Consider the following 22,117-nt stretch of genomic DNA (forward strand, 5'->3'; position numbering starts at 1 on the left):
ACAAATTCAACGACTCATTCATCTGTAAATATTGCAGCTTACCTTCCAGTAGTTCAACTTTTTGATGCACAAGCAACTGGTCAATGAGTGTAAGGTACTCGAGGCCTGGCGGTACATTGGGATTGCCTTGTGGCATATTCATCCAGTCGCCTGAAAGGAATAGAACAGAAAATGTTAAGCTTTTATACATAAAGTGAACTTCATTTGAAACATGGAATATGGAAAAAAGGTTTCACACAGATGTCTTCATTTTCCAAGCAACGACAGAAAACAAATTATAAAAAAAGGGCAAATGAATACCTAGGAAACTAAAGTTTTGGTATTTTACATTGTTGCAAAAGCATCAAACAGCAGGTTTGCTGAGTCTTCAAGTTGCTTTTGTTTCACAGCAGCTACTAACCTGAAAAAACAGACTTTTATTAAATAACAGCTAACATACAGTACAACTTTTATACCGTAATATTTAGTTTATAAAAATAATGTTAATAATATTTTCTGTTTCATGTCAGTGAAAGCTCAACTTTCTGACACGTCCCTCAAGTGAGTTTGTGCATTACAGGTGCATTTCTTCTTTATGTGACCAGGTGCGAATGACATTTTTCTAGTTTGGCTGAACTACATTAAGATATGATTTATATATGTCCAGATTTGCATTTAAATTTGATCAACTGATGGTATGAGATCATAAATTTTAAACCCACTTTTCAAAAATGTCTACATTGTAAATGTTTCAACTTTATAAATTGAATAACAATAGATGTGAAATGTTCACATGGCACAAAAGCGATATAAATACATATGTGAATTGTAGTTGTTTACAAAGAAAATGCCTTTTCTGCATGCTGCACATCAAAATTTTTATTTTTATTTATGCTCCCAGATGTGTTTTGCCTTTTTTACAAGGATTCTTCCTGAAATATTACATGATTTGTCCATTTTTACACATAGATTATGGTTTCACATCTAGGTTATAGATTTAAAAACAGTTCCTTAACTTTTTTTTATGAAATGGAAAGGTACTTACAGGTAAGGAATTAGAAGTTACCTGTAAGTACCTTTCCATTTCATAAAAAAAAAACATTACAGAACTGTTTTTAAATCTATAGCCTGGATGTGAAGCCATAACCTATGTGCAAAAATGGACAAATCTTGTAATATTTCAGGACACCCACTGAAGATGCCTTGTAAAAAAGGCAAAACATGTCTGGATGCATAAATAAAAATAAAAATTTCGATGTGCAGCTTGCAAAAAAAAGGCATTTTCTTTGTAAACAACTGCAATTTATATATAGCTGCTGCAAAAATGGCTACTACAAGAAACATGTTAAATACAGATGTACTTTTTAATAGCCTTCAGAGGACACACAACACTACAACACTGAACAAACAGTGATGTGAAACAAAAACAGCTACACAAGAGTACAGGATGGTTATAATTGAAGTTTCACTACTTGAGTGGGACTCTGTGACATTAGATCATAGGACCATGAAACTTTGTGGGAGCATTTGAACAGACAGGCAGAAAAGAAGTAACAAATAAACCATTGGAATAAACCGATTTTAAATCCCACATGAAACAGTAACCTTTGTTAACTGTCCCACGTGCATGTACCATGTTACAAATGCTGCTCAGTGTGGCAACCATCTGTATCCATGACAGCCTCGAGTTGCACTAGAGATACTGTTTCACAACTGTTTGCAGCACTTTCCGAATTGTGCACAGTGGAATATTCAGTTATCATGACACAGCTCGTGCACTGCCTCATGATGGTACTTTGCGTCTAGCATTTTCAGCCAGGGCAACAGTAACTTGCTCAACAATTTGTGGCGCAATTGACCGATGACCTCTCTCAGAAGCAATTCCCAGGTTGTCAGTTAATTCCTTTAATGCATCAGTACTCATGAAGAGCATCAGTAATATTGCTGTTTTGGAAAAAAAACAGTTTTACAAGTAAAGCCCTATTCACCTTGTCTAGACCCACATTCACTATCTGCAACTGTAATGCAAACTGATGCTTGCGTTTCTACCCTACATCAATGTACCAGTACCAGTGCTTAATGGCAAGTCATGACACTAACACTACTAACAATGCAAATCTTGCAGCCCACAGTATCATCATTATTCTTATAAAGTTGGGCACTGGTACAGTAAACAGTTTTTCGTCAATACTGGCTCTAGTAGTGAAAGGTTAATTATAACCAACTTGTGCTATATGGTGTAAAGAAGGTGAAATGTTTATTTTAAGAACAGTGTTTTACGAACTTTAAGTAGGTGCTTTAAGAACAGTACATAGTAAGGAAAAGTGTTTGTGTACAAACTGAGAAGAAGTAATAGCAAGTGATCAGCTAATGAATCTGGAAAGCTTTGGAGCATAGATGGATTACACGATCACATATAACAGGTGTTTTGACAACTTTCAGAAAATATTAGTAAGAAAGCAGCTGTTTTCCAACTGTAATTCAGAATTCAAGTAATTCCTAATATGTCACTGAAAGACACTCACAGAAATATGGAGACATAGTGCTGAAAATCACATTTTCTAAGGTAGACTATGAAAAAGGAGTTTAATCAGAGAAAGAGATAGTTACATGAGGATAGCCTGCCCAGTTGGCCGTGCGGTCTAATGCATGGCTTTCCGGGCGGGAAGGAGCGCCTGGTCCCCGGCACGAGTCCGCCCGGCGGACTTGTGTCGAGGTCCGGTGAACCGGCCAGTCTGTGGATGGTTTTTAGGCAGTTTTCCATCTGCCTCTGCAAATTCAGGCTGGTTCCCCTTATTCTGTCTCCGTTACACTACGTCAACAATTTCTGCGCAAACGAGTTCTCCACGTACACATACCCAACCATTACTCTACCACGCAAACATAGGGGTTACACTCGTCTAGTGTGAGACGTTCCCTTGGGGGGAGGGGGGGGGGCATCCACAGGGGGGCCAAACCACACAATAACCCTGGGTTCGGTGTGGGGTGGCAGAGGGGTGAAGTGGACTGCGGTAGTCATTGTGGGGTTGTGGACCACTGCGGCTGCGGCTGGGACAGAGCCTCTCCGTCATTTCTAGGTCCCCGGTTAACATACAATACAATACAAGTTTCAGATGTTCCAAAGTGAAGTAACCATGACTATACAAAAAGAATGATATGGTCAGTACTGGTAAGTCTACTGAAAGTAAGTGGAGCAGAGGTATATTGAGAAGAAAACATCACCAAATTGATGTCATATTTCAAGAAGGAAAAAAGAGACTTTCAAAATATCAGCCCCAGCAATTGCTCCTGCATGAAAATTTGCGCCGTAACTATGATATTACACAGTAATGACCTTCTGAACACACAGTTCTGAAGTATGTGTGCACACACAGGTTGTCACTTGCTTCCACCCCACTGCAGCTATTTAATGCCTGAGTGTGAAGTACTGTACGGTGGAATGAGTAATAGTTCTGTGAAATACTGTTTGGAAATTGATAACATGCTTTTTTCATTGTGAATATTTTTATGTTGCAGTTCACAAATGCAATGTAAATGAATGAAGCGAATGAGTGTGTCATTAAAGTAGCAACATAGTGCTATTTAATTACCAACAGTGCTGTTTTGAGATTTTAATGCTCACACTGTTACCGTGCAGTACATTTGCAGGAGATACACAATTCTTCAATGACATTGGCATGATCCAATGACACATTGAAAATCTTTAGCTTCACTTTATTTCATAATAATACTACAGTTGACTTGGTTTATTCATTTTGACTGTGAGGTGTATATATCACTGCAGAATAAAGATTCGAGAATATTGTTAAAATAATATTGAATGTATATGTGCATGAGGTGGTTATATTATGTGCTCTCATATTACTTACTATTTTCTGTGTAGAATACTATGTTCTCGAGCAAGATTCCCAAACACAGTGGACAGATGTTTCCATCTCCCCCATACTCTTCCTTGCCTTCAACATGCCACAAGCAAGAGGGCTCTGACTGTCACTCTGTTGTAAAGTACTTCCCACTTGGGCATTAGGCTGCTGCAATGGGGCAGAGTGATTGACAAACAACCAGTGCATGTGAAGGTTAAAGGCTGCACTTTCAGGTCATAACTGCATACTATCAGAATTATGGCCAATTTTCACATTGGATTGATTGCTGGGACTGATGTCTTGCAAAAGTGCTTTTTCTCCTTACAATACAAGGTCAAGTTGGTGACATTCACTTTTGAGCCTATTAGTCTGCTTAAGATTAGAAAAAACTCTATGCCAAGGAACCTTATCAACTACAGACTGACTCCAAAAATAAATACCAAATTGATAAGGAAATCAAGCAACTAGATTTTTTTGAAAGTATCTCCCACTGTTGTGGTATCACTCTAGTTTCCAGTTATGACACTTTTCAGCTAATAGAACATTTTCTTCAGTGTATATCATTCAGCATTTTCAGTCCAACAACACTATCGACAAGTAGCAGCCACAGCTCTACTGCTGAACAAAATAAGCTCTGGCAGTGGTAGTTGTGAAAATGAGGACAATGTTGTAGCATAAGCAATGCCAATGATATACATCTCACAACTGCTATTTTGTTATTACATTATTGGGCAGTAGCCAGAGTGCAAATGATACTTTCATATAGGTGTGTGTTTACAGTCACAGGCTAAGGAGAGGGGTTCTCACTTGCTGTTGTCCAAGTCGGGATGTGAGAGGTGGAGAGCTGATAATCCTCCCAGAGCCACCACTTCTTTGAATACCTTATATTATAATACAGCATTTAGTATTGTTGTGATCTTCAGTCTGATGACTGATGCAGTTTTCCACAATAGTCTAACCCTTGCAAGTCTCCTCATCTATGCATAACTACTTCAACCTACATCCATTTGAATCTGCTAGGGCAAAAGTTGGAGGAAAGTAACAGCTTACTACCTCCAATAGGACCACACCTAGTAAAGCATTGTGGTGTTCAAACCAAACTTCAAGTTGAGGACTGCTTTACTTTTTTTACTACTCCCTCTACAAAGTTCCCTCAAAAATTCCCATTAACAAATTGATGATTTATTGATGACTCAGGGTAAAACCTATCAACTCAATTTGATTCAGTAACCCTCCCCCCCCCCCTTTTATTAGTTACCTAATCTACCCAACTATGCTTCAGCATTCTTCTGTAGCACCACATCTCGAAAACATTCTCTTCTTGTCTCAACTGTTTATCGTTCATGCTTCACTTCCATACAAGGCTACACTCCAGGCAATTACCTTCAGAAAAAGAGTTCGTAACACTTAATTTATATTTATTATTGACAAATTTCTCATTTTCAGAAGCACTTTGTGGCTACTGCTAGTCTGCATTTTATAGCCTCTCTCCTTCTTCCACCATCAATTATTTTGCCACTTTAGTAACAAAACTCATCTACAGCTTTCAGTGTCTCATTCCCCAACCTAATTCCCGGAGCATTACCTGATATAATTCAACTACAGATCTGTAAAAAATACAGCATCTCATACCGCACACAGAAGTGACAGAAGTTATCACACATAAAATAAAGGAAAGGCAACAACTCAGATCGATGCACAGAGCACAGAAACACATAACAGAAAACAGCATTCACACTAGCTTTTGAGCACTAGCTCTGTTTCTAGCAGTATTACACACATCCACACATACAACAACATAGACACCCAAACGTACACTCCCATGATAACAGCAAGACTAATGCCGTGGCCACAGGAGTGCGTGTTTGGATGTTCGCGTGGATGTATGTAATACTGCTAGAAAAAGAGCTAGTGCTCCAAAGCTAGTGTGAATGCTGTTTTCAGTTATGTAATTCTGTACTCCACTCATCAATCCACTATAGGTGAGGATTACCTTTCCCTTTTTTTAAGTACTGCTCCATCAAGGAATTTCCATTATTGTTATAGAATTTGTCATATGATCAAACCAGGTAGAAGAATTTGTTACAAGACATTTTGCTGTACACCATGAGCAATATGTGGTAAGAAAGAGATACTAGATAATACACACAAGCGTGCAGAAACAAGAGGTAGGATATCACTGCAGCATTACAGGATATTATTTACCATTATTCAAAGAATAAGTTGCCTTCCTCAGTTACTAGAGAAAATATTGATTCTCAGTGGGAAACATTTGCTTCAACTTTCAAATATGGGAAAGGTGTACTCTTATAAAACCGCAACATTGCAAAACTGTGACACAGTTAAGTAAACGAAAGTAGAAACTACTTTCAAGACTTAAAGCAGTACCATACTCAAGTAAGAATTGGACAACCCCGAAGTACAGCAACAATGGAAAACGACAAATCATCACTAATGTATATCTTGTATGCCCATTGTATTAGGCACTATTGTCACAGTCTGACAATTCAATATTTTTACACTTAGCTCATGGTATACAGCAATATGTCTTTTAACAAATACTTACAAGCTGCGGAACACCCAGCATGTAAGGTAGAAGCAATTTTTTAGCCAGTAAGAAATTTATATATGAAAATGTAGAGAACAATATGAAAAACGGGTAAGACCAAAACAATGACCAATAGCATGTGGCAGAAGATGAGCTTGGGGAAGATCATTTGGGTCCCGGAGTAATGCTGAAATAGGCGAGGCAATACTGATCCTATGACTTATCTTAGAAGATAGGTTAAAGAAAGACAAACCTATGTTTATAGCTTTTGTAGACTTAGAGAAAGCTTTTGACAATGTTGAGTGGAATACACTCTCTGAAATTCTGAAGTTATCAGGGGTAAAACACAGGGTGCAAAAGGTTACATACGATTTGCACAGAAACCAAGCAGCAGTTCTAAGAGTCAACGGGCATGAAATGGAAGCAGTGGTTGAGAAGGGAGTGAGACAGGGCTGTAGCCCATCCACAATGTTGTTCAATCTGCACACCGAGGAAGCAGTAAAGGATGCCAAAGAAAAATGTGGAGAAGAAATTAAAGAACAGGGAGAAGAAATAAAAAAAACTGAGATTTGCCAAAGACACTGTAATACTGTCTGGGACAGTAAAGAACATGGAAGTGCAGCTGAATAGACTGGACAGTGCCTTGAAAGAAGGATATAAGATGACTGTCAACAACAGCTAAAGAAGGACAATGAAGTGTAGTAAAATTAAATCAGGTGATGCGGGAATTGGATTGGGAAATGACACACTGAAAGTAATACACGAGTTTTGTTATTTGGGCAGTAAAATAAGTGACAATGCCCAAAATATGGAGGACATGAAATGTATACTGGCACTAATCAGGAAGTCTTTTCTGAAGGCACTTGTTTGGAGTGTAGCTTTGTACTAAGGTGAAACATGGACAATACGCAAATCAGACAATAAAAGAATGGAAGCCACAGAATAATGCTGAATATTAGATGGGTAGATCATGATACTAAAGGTGAGGTACTGAATAGAATTGGGGAAAAAAGAAATTTGTGGCATAACTTGACTAAAAGGGATTGGTTGATACGACACATTCTGAAATATCAAGGCACCACCAATTTAGTACTGGGGTGAAGTGTGTGGGCAATGGGAAGGGGTAAAAATTGCAGAGGGTTACCAAGAGACAAGAAGAGTAAGCAGGTTCAAATGGATGCGGGTTTCAGTATGTATTCAGAGTTGAAGAGGTGTGCACAGGATAGAGCAGTGTGGAGAGCTGCATGAAACCAATCTTTGGACTGAAAATGATGACAATGACAACGATAACAACAACAACAACAACAACAACAACAACAACCACAGCAGCAGCAGCAGCAGCAGCATATGAGAAATGGTCTTACCTAAAGATGCTAAGTGGGCAGACAAACGACAAAAATCACACAATTTTCACATACAGAGAACAAAGAAAATAATTTATACGAAACACCTCTATGATGAAATGTGACCTTAGAAAAAATTAGGCCTGTATGGCATTCAAAAGACTCCATTTGATAACAGATGGAACAGTATAGAAAAAAAAATTGAAAGAGAAAAGAAATAATCAGAAATACAATGAAATGAAGAAACTATCGTATAACACAGCAACATACAGATTAAAGGATAGTTGTCAAGATTATCATGGTTATCATTAGATGAAAACAATAACTTGTTTATATATAGGGTAACATGGAAAAACTGGAAGGGAAGTTTGCAACTTGATGTTCTTTTAAAACAGCTGGATGTTTATCTGTAGTAATAATAGAGCATTAATGATGACCCAGTTGCATGCCCAAAAACTGATAAAACTCTTCTTTCATCAGGTAAATTTACATAAAACCATCAATACTTATAGTATATCATAATAAATACCTAACAAATGCATATACTAACAAAATAAACATTAATTCCAAATCATTAGCACAATTTCTATGTATTACTTCTTTGAACCTTATTATCTTTTAAATAAATGCTGACCTTTTTTCTTCGTCTGTTAGGAATTTAAAATATGCTACGTCAGTTGCTGTTCCCAGCAACACATCATCTGGAACACTTCTTGAAAATTCAGATAAATATTTCCAAATTCTTCTAAGAACACATTTCTTAATGTTATTTATCTGTTTACACTTGTTCTGTAAACTGTTAGCAACGTGTTTCAGACTTCGTGCTTTCCAAGCAACTCTGTAATCTCTGCAATTTTTCTCTGATTCAAAGGGATGCTTTTCCTCAGTAAACATTCTGACATTAACTTAATGATTAAAAAGATTTTGATATTATTGAGAAATTTCAAATGATCATGTGCCATACAACATTAAAGATACTGAATTCTTAAACTTTTTGGTGACAAATAGCTGGCTATCTATGCAGAATTTTAATTGCATCTGGTGTGGTACACATTATCATGAATTATGAGTCACTGATCCTATTAGAGTAAATTTAAAGCAATTATTATATAAAAAAATTTTTATGCTTATCTTGTGACACAAGGGACACCCAATATGCAACTTCATTCACTAATCACAACATATAATACTCAGTGTCACATCCTCACAGTCTTATGTGTGGCATTAATTTCCTGCTTGTCTACTTCTTATCTGCAACCTTTGTACATCCTTATCACTACAGGACAATAGTAAATATCCCCCAACAAGGGTAAACAGTGAAGCTTACAAAGACACATTTCCTGAGTATTCAGAAATACATCAGTAACAGAAAGAGAGGAGTATCAACAAAATTTGTATGACTTTAATATAAATACAAAGCTAACATGGAAAGATATCTAGAAGCACATGGTGGTAACTGCTACTACAGAGAACCAACAGCTGTGATGGAGCAATTGGCAATGTAAGTGGCCATTGCGACATCTATTATTAGACTGATGGGAGGAACAGCCACTTAAAGAGGTGCAGCAGTGAACACACATCCTGCTCAACTGTATACCTCCAGTCTCCATGCAACTTTTAAGGGAGAAATTATATTATGGGATTGTATCACATATTACATGTAAAGCATACAAGTTATGGTTTAAATACTTAGTTCATACACAAGAAAGTGTAGAGATAATGTTACTAATGTGTCAATTATGGAATACAGTTTACAAATAACATGTTAAATTTTCTCTCTCTTAAATTGTGTTAATAAAAAATATACACAGTGTAGTGCTACAATCAGCATCAGTAAATGATGGATTTTAAGTGCTGGTGCGAAGATTTAAGGAGAAATCGGTGTGGTGTCTATCTGAAATGTTTGCAAACCTTAAAATTAAATAATGTAAGTAGGATTTTTACAGTGCTTTTGTTTTGATAGAAAGATACCACGAATTTCCATCTATTATTCTGAGTTATGTTCTGTGACCATTTACGCAGACTTTAAACAATGTTTGCATCATAGCAACCTAGTATGGTAAATGATAATTTTTGAACTGACACAGTATGTGCCCTATGAAAGAAGTGCCTGTCATGCTAAATCTGAACAAAGAATAGTGATTTATCCATCTCATAACACACACTTATAAATCATCAGATAACAGTGCAAAACATGTCAAAAATAAGTAATGCAATATACTTTTATAGAATTGCAGTTTATGAGATGGAAGTGTATTCTGAGTTAATATTTGTTCCTGAGAATAAAATTATATTTCATAACAGTGCTAATGATCAATGACATCCTGCTTCAATTATCAGATCATCCTTCACGAACACTTCCACTGCATAGAAACATTTCTGTATCAGAGGATCATGTAGCTTCTTTTTTATGTTCTGAATGTTTTTATCTTTTAGTCTACTGAAGATTTACATTTTCCTACACTAGGGAGTCTGACCATATAAATTTAACTATTGGCCAGGAAGTATAAGATTATCTTTATTCCTTGCACTACCTGATTGATCTAAATGATATATCATGAATAATTCTGGTTTCCCATTTAAAAATAATAATCTCTCATAGATATATAGGGATGGGACTATTAAATGTTCCTGGGTTTTAAATAACAAATGAGATAACTCTGATCAGGCACAGATTCTATGACCTTCAATAATAAAAACAACGATAGGCTTTTCACATGAAAAATAATGCACAAAAAAAGGAAATGATTGTTTTGACTATGCTCTTGCAACAGAAGTTTTAAAGCTAACATTTGTAAATTTTGTGTAAATGCTTATGTCTTTTGATTATGAGAATTTAGTTTCGTTAGTGGTTTAACTGTATGGCAGTAGAACCGTTTTTAAGCACCGACTTGCCTGCTACCACCACCATCGCCACAGTGATCAAATGATGAACAAATAAATAAATTTATAGCAAACCTCATTAATCTTGTTGTCAAAGCCTGCTAAATTTTTATATTTAATTAAATATGCAACTTAAAAATTATCTCGATTAAGAGCTAGCTGACAATCTTTCAAACAGGCTGGATGCTGAAATTTTATAGGATAACATATCTTGGATATAATCACATCATGTCTGTCATCCTCAAAACATTAGAGGGTGCTTGACAATTTATTAATATATAACCTAAACTGTAACGATGCATGCCACTTCCACAGAGCAAGCCTGTCATTTTTTCACAACAGTATCACATTTGTCAAAAGACTCCTCTATCTGTTTGCAAGTGTATGTTACACTCCTCAACAAATAGAGGATGTGTTGTGCAGTGAATATGTGTGAACTGCTAACTGCAGAAAAGGAACACGTCCACTTCCACAAATTTTAGAGAAACAAAAGACTGCTTTATGCAAAAGCTCGGAAGTAAAATTATTCTATATTTTTTCTAAAAATATGCAATTGTTCTGTGCTTTACATAATGTGATTTTTATTCACCTTTGTGTTACCAGTAGCTTAAAAAATTTGTTTTTGCAACTGGACATGTTCCCTTTTTACAGTAAACAACGTGGAATATAAATGAAAAGCCTTACATTTTTAGGGTACAAATTTAATTTATGTATTTTACTCAAATTAAATTTTATACATTATTACATCAAAATAAGTTCATGAACTTATACATTTTTTTCAGTTTCATCTCTCCTTGTTGTCAGATATGTCAAAATTTCATTCCAAAATTGCATCTTTCTTTCTTACTAAATGAACACACTGCCATTTGACTGTATTGTTGTTTATTTAATTATGATATCAGTTTCGGCTTTTTATGCCATTTTCAAGTGATTGCGTTTATGACATTAACATATATTGCAGGACATAAACTCAATCCTTGAAAATGACACAAAAGGCCAAAACCTAGGTCTTAGTTAAATAAACAACAATACAGTCAAATGGCAGTTAGTTCATTTAAAAATTATTGTATGACTGTTGCTCAGCAACATCAAAAACTGTTTGCATATTTTTTCTGGGACCTAAATTAAACTTTTTAAAATATCATCCATTTTATGGTATTTATGGGTAGTTGGAACACGTGAGGCAATACTAACCTTACGACTTATCTTAGAAGAAAGATTAAGAAAAGGCAAACCTACGTTTCTAGCATTTGTAGACTTAGAGAAAGCTTTTGACAATGTTAACTGGAATACTCTCTTTCAAATTCTGAAGGTGGCAGGGGTAAAATACAGGGAGTGAAAGGCTATTTATAATTTGTACAGAAACCAGATGGCAGTTGTAAGAGTCGAGGGGCATAAAATGGAAGCAGTGGTTGGGAAAGGAGTGAGACAGGGTTGTAGCCTCTCCCCAATGTTATTCAATCTGTATATTGAGCAAGCAGTAAAGGAAACAAAAGAAAAATTCGGAGTAGGTATTAAAATTCATGGAGAAGAAGTAAAAACTTTGAGGTTCGCCGATGACATTGTAATTCTGTCAGAGCCAGCAAAAGACTTGGAAGAGCAGTTGAACGGAATGGACAGTGTCTTGAAAGGAGGATATAAGATGAACATCAACAAAAGCAAAACGAGGATAATGGAATGAAGTCAAATTAAATCGGGTGATGCTGAGGGAATTAGATTAGGAAATGAGACACTTAAAGTAGTAAAGGAGTTTTGCTATTTAGGGAGTAAAATACCTGATGATGGTCGAAGTAGAGAGGATATAAAATGTAGACTGGCAATGGCAAGGAAATCATTTCTGAAGAAGAGAAATTTGTTAACATCGAGTATAGATTTAAGTGTCAGGAAGTCGTTTCTGAAAGTATTTGTATGGAGTGTAGCCATGTATGGAAGTGAAACATGGACGATAACTAGTGTGGACAAGAAGAGAATAGAAGCTTTCGAAATGTGGTGCTACAGAAGAATGCTGAAGATAAGGTTGGTAGATCACGTAACTAATGAGGAGGTATTGAATAGGATTGGGAAGAAGAGAAGTTTGTGGCACAACTTGACTAGAAGAAGGGATCGGTTGGTAGGACATGTTTTGAGGCATCAAGGGATCACAAATTTAGCATTGGATGGCAGCGTGGAGGGTAAAAATCGTAGAGGGAGACCAAGAGATGAATACACTAAGCAGATTCAGAAGGAAGTAGGTTGCAGTAGGTACTGGGAGATGAAGAAGTTCGCACAGGATAGAGTAGCATGGAGAGCTGCATCAAACCAGTCTCAGGACTGAAGACCACAACAACAACAACAACAACAACAACAACATGGGTAGTTCAGCTTTGTAGGCAGTTTCCTTGAGAAGTTCAAGACTCGTCTGAGAATTCCTTAAATAAAAGCTATCATCTTGCACGCCACTGATGGTTTATCTTACACTGAGTTACCTGTGGCTTATCTTTGCTGAAACTAAATGATACTTTGATGGGGCTAAAGAAATATTTTGCTGCTTTGGAACACCTTTTCCACTAAGGCAAGCATTTGTTCCCAGAATTTCGGCCACTAAATACAGTAATCTGTAAAGAACTAAATTTGTCTTCCTTCTGTGATGTCTGTCACCTCACTAACAATATAATATAATTCCTGATTTCTCAGTTTTCTCTTTATGAAGCCAGAACATGTTCCCTTTCTGCAGCAAGCAGTGAATTATACCTGTTACTGGAGACACTTCAATGACTGTGGCCAAGTTCTGTGTATGCAGTAAACTATGTGCCTACCCAACTGGATTTCTTTAATGCAATAAAAAAGAAAAAAAAAGAAAAAAAGGGGGGGGGAATTTTGAAAATTTTGGACATGTTTCCTTTCTGTAGTTAATGAAGAAGATAAGAACTGCTTGGCTTTTGGACACAGTCCTCCACTAACAAAGATAATAAACCAAAAAAACTCAAGCTACACATTTCTCTAAAAAATCTGAACACTGATTGAGGAAGCATGGTGAAGGAAACTGAATGTGCCCTTACAAAACAACCATCCCATCACTCACCTTGAGTGAGTTATAGGGAGATCAAGGAAAATGAATCTGGCTGGCATCACAACATGTAACTAACTACCTACCTACCTATCTATTATGGTGTGGGCAGTTATTTTTTAGTGCAAATATTCCCTTATAGTCTGAACATTTTTCTTGCCTGAATTACATGATTCTATGAAACTTCCTGGCAGATTAAAACTGTGTGCCAGACTGAGGCTTGAACTTGGGACCATCGCCTATTGCGGGCAAGAGCTCTACATACTGTAGAGTGAAAATTTCGTTCTGGATACATGATTCTAGCTCTGAAGTGTGACATATGTCTGTCCTGCTTACTGAAAATACAGCCTTTCCTGCCGATTTTGCAATCCTTCCCCCCCCCCCCCCCTTTTTTTTTTTTACCTGCTCATATTATGGCTTTCATGCCAAATCACAGATCAGGCCAAAGTTTTCCACATACAAAGATTTTTCAATACCATTTAATTAATTAATGACAGTTACTAATGTGGAGACAGATGCATACTCTTTGGAGTGCACAAATGGCGTACTATAAATGTTCCTTGCATGAGTTGTTCTTACAAGGGGAGGCCACAATGTTGGGATCACAAATTTACTTCAAACTTTGTACACCTTTAGTAGTCCATTAAAACAACAAAATGTGCAAGTACTAAGGTGCACTACTGTGGCAATTCTGAGAAATTTGCAAGAGAAGTTTTATGTGTCTATAATGTGTCTTCTGTATCTGTGCACGGGTGTCCGGCAACAAAGTTCATGTTTGTCACGTGGTTAGTGTTTGAGCTTCGTAAGACGAATGCATATGAGGCGATGATTCGACCCTCACTAAAACTTGTTATTTCTTTTTTTTTCGTCACTGGTCATATTATTTAAATTATATGACATTTGAGAAGTAGTATAATGAAAAAAAAAGGACCTATGTGTATTTGCATGAGGTTTTAATTTATGTTTTCCATGTGTGTGTGACAAATAACATCCTATAACTTGGGATGTCGACAGCACGTTTGACGAGCAACTGCCCATCACCCTTACGGTTGGACACATTGTTACTTATTATACAGGGTGTTACAAAAAGGTACGGTCAAACTTCCAGGAAAAATTCCTCACGCACAAATAAAGAAAAGATGTTATGTGGACATGTGTCCGGAAACGCTTAATTTCCATGTTAGAGCTCATTTTAGTTTAGTCAGTATGTACTGTACTTCCTCGATTCACCGCCATGATTTCATATGGGATACTCTACCTGTGCTGCTAGAACATGTGCCTTTACAAGTACGACACAACATGTGGTTCATGCACGATGGAGCTCCTGCACATTTCAGTTGAAGTGTTCATATGCTTCTCAACAACAGATGCGGTGACCGATGGATTGGTAGAGGCGGACCAATTCCATGGCCTCCACGCTCTCCTGACCGCAACCCTATTGACTTTCATTTACTACACAACCCCGGCACCAAATGTAGAGACTCTTCGTGCTCGTATTGTGGACGCCTGTGATACAATATGCCATTCTACAGGGTTGCATCAGCGCATCAGGGATTCCATGCGACGGAGGGTGGATGCATGTATCCTCGCTAACAGAGGACATTTTGAACATTTCCTGTAACAAAGTGTTTGAAGTCACGCTGGTACGTTCTGTTGCTGTGTGTTTCCATTCCATGATTAATGTGATTTGAAGAGAAGTAATAAAATGAGCTCTAACATGGAAAGTAAGCGTTTCCGGACACATGTCCACATAACATATTTTCTTTCTTTGTGTGTGAGGAATGTTTCCTGAAAGTCTGGGCGTACCTTTTTGTAACACTCTGTATAAATGATTGTGAATAACATCATTTGCATCATTATTTATTTAGGTTTGACTTGGAATTTCCAAGCCTGTCCATTGTTCTTGAAAATTTAATTATATTTAGTAAATACTCAAATAACATATGAAATTCATTAGAACTTCATGAAAATACATGTGGTTTCTTTTCATTATATTACCTCTCAAATGTGATATAAATTAAATGATGTAACCAGTGATGAAAAAAATAAGTGTTGGTGGGATTCAAACTGTCACCTTGTCCATGACCTTCTTGCAACACATTAATGTTAACCGTTTAACCACCACCACTTCTTACATCTGGAATCTTTGCACAAGCACATCTGTTACATAATACACCCATAAAACTACTCTTGTGATTTTCTCAGAATTGCCATAGTAGTGTATCTTACTACCTGCACATTATGTTGTTGTAACAGCCCACTAAAGGTGTACAAAGTTTGAAGTAAATCTGTGATCCCAACATTGTGACCTGCCCTTGTTAGCTTCTTTCTGTTCAATGAAGTCAAGACAGCATAAATGTGAATGCTGTAATAGCGAAAATATGATTTAAAACAGTTTTAGGTACATTTAAGACAGAAACAACTCTAATAATTCCAGCATTAGTGAAATATTTAATGGTATCTGGAATAACACTGGTAGCTAATAAGTAATACTAATATTCACAACAATAATACAGAACCTTCAGTAAAAACTAATGTAAACATGAGGAAAGGTACAAAATTAAGATGGTCAAGGTATTAGCAAGTTCTAATGTTTCAGTTACTGGCTTTAGTTTATGAGAGAGATCTGGTGGAAAATGCAGATAGTCACTTGTAACTGGATAAAGGTTGCATTTAAAATAAAGATGAAATATTATTATTGTTTAGGACATGAATCATTAGCTGCCTTTTAAAGAAGAAGATATGAGTGAGTTCTCTGGTATTGTAATGAAGATCCTGCTGTGAACGGTGACTTACAAAAAGGCAACTGTATGATGTAGAGTGGCAGAAGGGATATTGCCCTGATGCAGATAAGTGCTTTTGCTGTGCTGTTTTGATAAGCACATTTAGGCGAGGCAGAAAAGACTACAAATATCAAACAGCAAATTAGACAGAGCATGTGGAAATCTCTGCACTTTTCAGCACATGATCTAGATAACGGTGTGTAAGAAAATGAAATATAATTCAAAATCATAAATGCTATAAATATACCACACAAAGGAATTCCCACCAGCTGCAAGCAATGTGAAAAAGTCCTTGCAGAACAATATTGCTGTAATCAATGACCGGAAGTACAAATTTCTTTTTTTTTGTCCAAAGAGAAGGGCTTTTCAAATTCTCATGTGTGTGGATAGACGATGTCTTTCTACATGTTGCAGTTTAGATTTTAATCTAACAGACCCTTTACTGGAAAAAGAGCAAGAGCTTGAAGTGAAATACGATTGCCTTCAACTCAACACAGAGCAGGTGTAGAGTGTAGACAGGAACACTGGAAGTAGAGTGCTGGATATCAGCTGGCTATTGAACAAAGTCCTCCTTCAGATGTAGAAACATACATTCATATACAGAGAACTCACACACACATGACCAGTGTCACACTCCACCCCTTAAAACTGATCCAAACCTTAAAACCCTACCTCACACCAGTAGAGCTTTAATGCCAACACAATGCTGTAGCGAGAAGGAGTGTGTGTGTGTGTGTGTGTGTGTGTGTGTGTGTGTGTGTGTGTGTGAGCATGAGCAGGTACACAAGTGTGTTGGCACTGTTACCTCTGAAGGAGAATTTTCCTAGAAGTTCAGCAATGTTCTCAATTCTGTTTATGTGCCTACTGATGGATCAGGACTGCCTGTAAGTTAGAGAACAGACTGAAATCATTGTGTGGGCAGCAAATGTAGAGACATGTACAAAAAGTGACAGGATAGCTAGTCTTTAAAATCAGAGTTTCTGTGGTTGGCATAGGAGAAGTCAGAAATGTCTCACAGCATTCACAATAAAATGATACACAGTAAAATAGGACAAGATGAAAACCAATATCACTTTAATGCTGTCACATTACGCTTGTACTGATTCAGATCTTCAATGCTACCACAAGTCTTTGAATGGTTTACTTTCCCCAAATAGTACTATTTCTTTTTTTCTAGTTTAAGTAACGCCATATTGTTAAACTTTATGTGTGTCTACGAACATGCTGGCACCTGGTCAGCAGATTGTCTCATCTTTACTTAGCTATACTCTTCTATTTGTTCATTACAAACAAATATAATTTATGCATGTGTACATTCTCAGAAATTTGTGATGTACACTTCAACGTCTGAAACAACTAGAACTCTGTTATAAGTTAATAATGTGGTGAGAAAGAATAAAGAGAGACCAGGAACATGTTTCACTTATTCATTGATGTTGATAAGATAACTGTAGTGAGTATTGTAGACATGATGACACTTATCAAATTTTCATACGCTGCTATGATTACTACTTGACGCCTCTGAATGAATGACAGTGAAGCTGCTAGCTATCAGGTTCAATTTGCCCAAGTGTTGGCCACGGAAATCAGTGAACAAGGGTTCAATCATTCTGCACAGCAGAATAGGATACATACAATGGTGGCACTACTGAGAGCAGACAAAATTACAGGATGAGTAAAGTATTTGAGTATATTGTTCATTGTGCACTTTTGTTAAAGTTGCTCAACAGGATACTTGTGTTAGTGATTTTTTTGACCTAATGACGTCATCAGTTACAACCATCATTACCGCAGCATTGAATAATGGAATAAAGATTATAGTTACCTTAACTGTTACATTAAATTTATGGTCATGGAAGGATCTGGCATCTTACAGGAGAACATTTGCTCAACACATGCATCACATGAATTTGAGAGGCTTATTATGGCTATACTATGCTATATTAAACTATTTCTGGAGCATTCCTGGAAACTTTAATGCTGAAAAAGGCACAAAAAAATCTGTGGAACATGCAAATACAATTACTGACCACTTGCATCCCCTACTTTCTGCTATCTTCCTCACCAATTATGGTATTTCCAGCAGACCAACTTTCCACATAAAATGCCTACAATCATACTGAAATCATTTGAGAAGCATATTGAAGAATTCTGGCTGATGTCCTCTCCCAGACATTAGCCTTATCAAGCTAACCTCAGATGTAAGTGAATGCAATTCCAGAACTTATATACAATCTACTGATATCCTTGAGGTGTTACACATAAGTCTTGTGCAATTTACTTCTGGCTGCAAACCAAGTACTTCTAAAATATTATACCATAACAACATACAGCATTTTTGTGCTGTGTATGCACCAACATACTTTTAGGGGAGTGTTCTTAAAAGTTCTGGCTGATTAGCATAAATTCTTTTATTCACAATGACTTGAGAATTGTATGGCTGTAAAGAAATGTAACATTGATAACAATACTGCAACCCACCATCACCTCTCTGAAGCATTAATTTATGTATGTGTAGGCAGTTACAGGCCTAAGTCCATTTAAGATGAAAGTATAAATTTTTGGGCCAATTATATATGTTACTCACGAAAAGACAGTGTTCTTTTTCCAGCAAGAACAGTTGTAACATGCACATTTGATAATAATATCATGAAAATGGTTATGTATTAAATAGACACTTCATTGTGATGATAAAATATTGTAATATAAACTATAAATCAATGAGAACAAGCTGACAAAACTAACATTCATACATTTCTGGAAAGCGGAATCAACCACAGAATGGATTACAGGACTAAGAAAAGAACTAGAAAGAAACACCACCAAAGAGTCTAAAATAACAGAACAAAACATTTTTAAGAATAAAATACTACACTGAAAGCTCCCCAGGTAGAATAAGAAACATGGACAGCACAAAGGAAAAAACCTGATGTATAAAGAGAAAAACAAACAACAACAGTCATCCTGTGATTAGAGCTAGTTTGTTAGTTTCATGTTTCATGTATCATTTGTACGATTGTTTTCAGATTTTCCTTTGTCGTCTGTCAGACATATATTACAGGGTAGGTGATCAAAAATTATGTTGTAGCATTGTGCAGCCCTATTTGTGCATAGAATAAACTTAATCTACATCCATATTCTGCAAACCACTGTTTTGTTTTAGGGCACAAAAATGCAAGCCTTGCATGCCCATGTCAGAACCATAAACATGAAGACAAAAAAAGGAATTAAAAGGAACTAAAAGTGAAGCCCAATCGACAGAAGGCAAGATAGTTAAAAACAGGTGGTTGGAGAAAGGTCCATAGAATACGCCAGAGAAAAGCAGAGGTCCTGAACTAAAGATTAAATGTCCTTCGCCATAATGCAATGATGGATAAAAAGTAACACGCAGTAGACAGCCTACGCATCATTCACTAAAATAGCTGATAACTCAGACGGTAAGCAACAATTGGAATGTGAGTGGTTAAAAAAATGGCATTCCATCAGGAAATGGCAAACCGTCAAAGGTTAATGGCAATGAACACAAAGTGGTGGGGGAACACCACTTAACAAATGGCGATGGTTGGAAAGATAGTGCCTAATACGTAACCTAGCTAAATGAACCCCTGAGAAGTGCATAGCAGAGGGTACATCCTTCTGTACCAGTTATTAGGGTTCTTCCAATTCCAATAATGATGGCATGCAGTGAGAATGATTGTTTAATTGTCTCTGTGAATGTTGTAATTAATTTAATCTTGTCCTCATAATCTCCATGTGAGTGATACATAGGGGGTTGTAGTATATTCCTAGGCACATCATTTAAATCCAGTTTTGAAACTTTGTAAGTAGGCTCTCATCTACATCTACATCTACTTGGATAATCTGCAAATCATATTTAAGTGCCTGGCAGAGGGTTCCTTGAACCACCTTCACAATTCTCTATTATTCCAATCTTGTATGGCGTGTGGAAAGAACGAACACCTATATCTCTCCGTATGAGCTCTGATTTCCCTTATTTTATCATGGTGATCATTTCTCCCTATGTAGGTCGGTGTCAACAAAATATTTTTACATATGGAGGAGAAAGTTGGTGATTGGAATTTCATGAGAAGACTCCACTGCAATAAAAAATGCCTTTGTTTTAATGATGTCTACCCCAAATCCTGTATCATTTCAGTGACACTCTCTCCCTTATTTCACAATAATACAAAACGTGCTGCCCTTCCTTGAACTTTTTCGATGTACTCCGTCAATCCTATCTGGTAAGGATCCTACACCGCACATCAGTATTCTAAAAGAGGATGGACAAGTGTAGTGTAGGTAGTCTCCTTAGTAGATCTGTTACATTTCCTAAGTGTCCTGCCAATAAAATACAGTCTTTGTTTAGCCTTCCCCACAACATCTTCTATGTGTTCCTTCCAAGTTAAGTTGTTCGTAATTGTAATTCTTACGTATTTAGTTGAATTTATGGCCTTTAGATCTGGATGGTTTATCATGTAACCGAAGTTTAACAGATTACTTTTATCACTCATGTAGATGACCTCACACTTTTCATTATTTATGGTCAATTGCCAACTTTCGTACCATACAGATATCTTTTCTTTTGATCTTCTGATGACTTTACTATTTGATAAACAACAGCATCATCTGCAAACAACCTAAGACAGCTGGTAAGATAGTCTCCCAAACCATTTATATATATAAGGAACAGCAAAGGGCCTATAACAGTGCCTTGGGGAATGCCAGAAACCACTTCTGTTTTACTCTATGGCTTTCCGTCAATTACTACGAACTGTGACCTCTCTGACAGGAAATCACGAATCCAGTCACATAAATGAGATGATATTCCATAAGCACGCAATTTCACTACAAGCCGCTTGTGTGGTACAGTGTCAAAAGCCTTCTGGAAATCCAGAAATACGGAATCAATCTGAAATCTATTGTTAATAGCACTCAACATTTCATGTGAGTAAAGATAGTTTGCATCTATCTTCAAGAGTCTGCCAATTCAGTTCCTTCAGCATCTCTGTGACATTTTCCCATGGCTCAAACAAACCTGTGACTATTTGTGTTACCCTTCTCTCTATACATTCCTATTTGGTAAGAGCTTGCACACTTGAGCAATATTCTAGGGTAGGTCGCATGAGTGATTTGTAAGCAATCTTCTTTTTAGACTGACTGCTTTACTCTAGTATTCTAGCAATAAACCAAAGTCTGCTACCTGCTCTCCCCACAACTGAGCGTATGTGATCATTCCACTTCATGTTCCTACTAAGTGTTACACACAAGTATTTGTCCAAGTTTACAGACTCCAACTGTGACTCACTGATATTATATACATAGTATCCTATGTCTTTTTTTCATTTTGTGAATTATGTAAGTTTACAATTTTGAACATTTAAAGCAATTTATTAATCACGGCACCACTTTGAAATCTCATCAGGGTCTGACTGAATGTTTGTAAAGCTCCATTCAGACTGTACTTCATTGTGGACAGGTGCATCATCTGCAAAACATCTGAGGCTACTACCTAACAAGAAATCCTCAATCCAGTCTCATATTTCATCTGATACCCCATACTTCTGATAATAAGTGTAGATGTGGCACTGAGTCAAATGCTTTTTGGAAATCGAGAAATACTTCATCTACCTGACTGCCCTGATCCATGACTTTCAGGATATTGTGAGAAAAGT

The 22,117-nt window shown here is 36.8% G+C and overlaps 2 protein-coding genes across 3 annotated transcripts in view; both read right to left on the reverse strand.

The window, feature by feature from the left end:
* The window catches only part of LOC126236646 (phospholipid scramblase 1), a 149,033-nt gene that overhangs the window by 87,263 nt on the left and 39,653 nt on the right, over positions 1-22,117 (reverse strand). For both annotated transcript variants that reach the window (XM_049946106.1, XM_049946105.1), the window contains exon 4: positions 43-150. In XM_049946106.1, coding sequence (XP_049802063.1) covers positions 43-150 — 108 coding nt within the window. The remainder of the gene's footprint in view (positions 1-42; positions 151-22,117) is intronic.
* Positions 300-9,205, reverse strand: LOC126236647 (uncharacterized). Its single transcript, XM_049946107.1, has 2 exons — positions 8,368-9,205; positions 300-400 (listed from the first exon to the last, which is right to left on the reverse strand). Exons 1-2 carry the CDS (start codon positions 8,625-8,627, stop codon positions 325-327), a joined length of 336 nt encoding a protein of 111 aa, XP_049802064.1. The 5' UTR covers positions 8,628-9,205; the 3' UTR covers positions 300-324.

Source organism: Schistocerca nitens, chromosome 2 (genome assembly GCF_023898315.1).
Source record: "Schistocerca nitens isolate TAMUIC-IGC-003100 chromosome 2, iqSchNite1.1, whole genome shotgun sequence".
NCBI lineage: Eukaryota > Metazoa > Arthropoda > Insecta > Orthoptera > Acrididae > Schistocerca > Schistocerca nitens.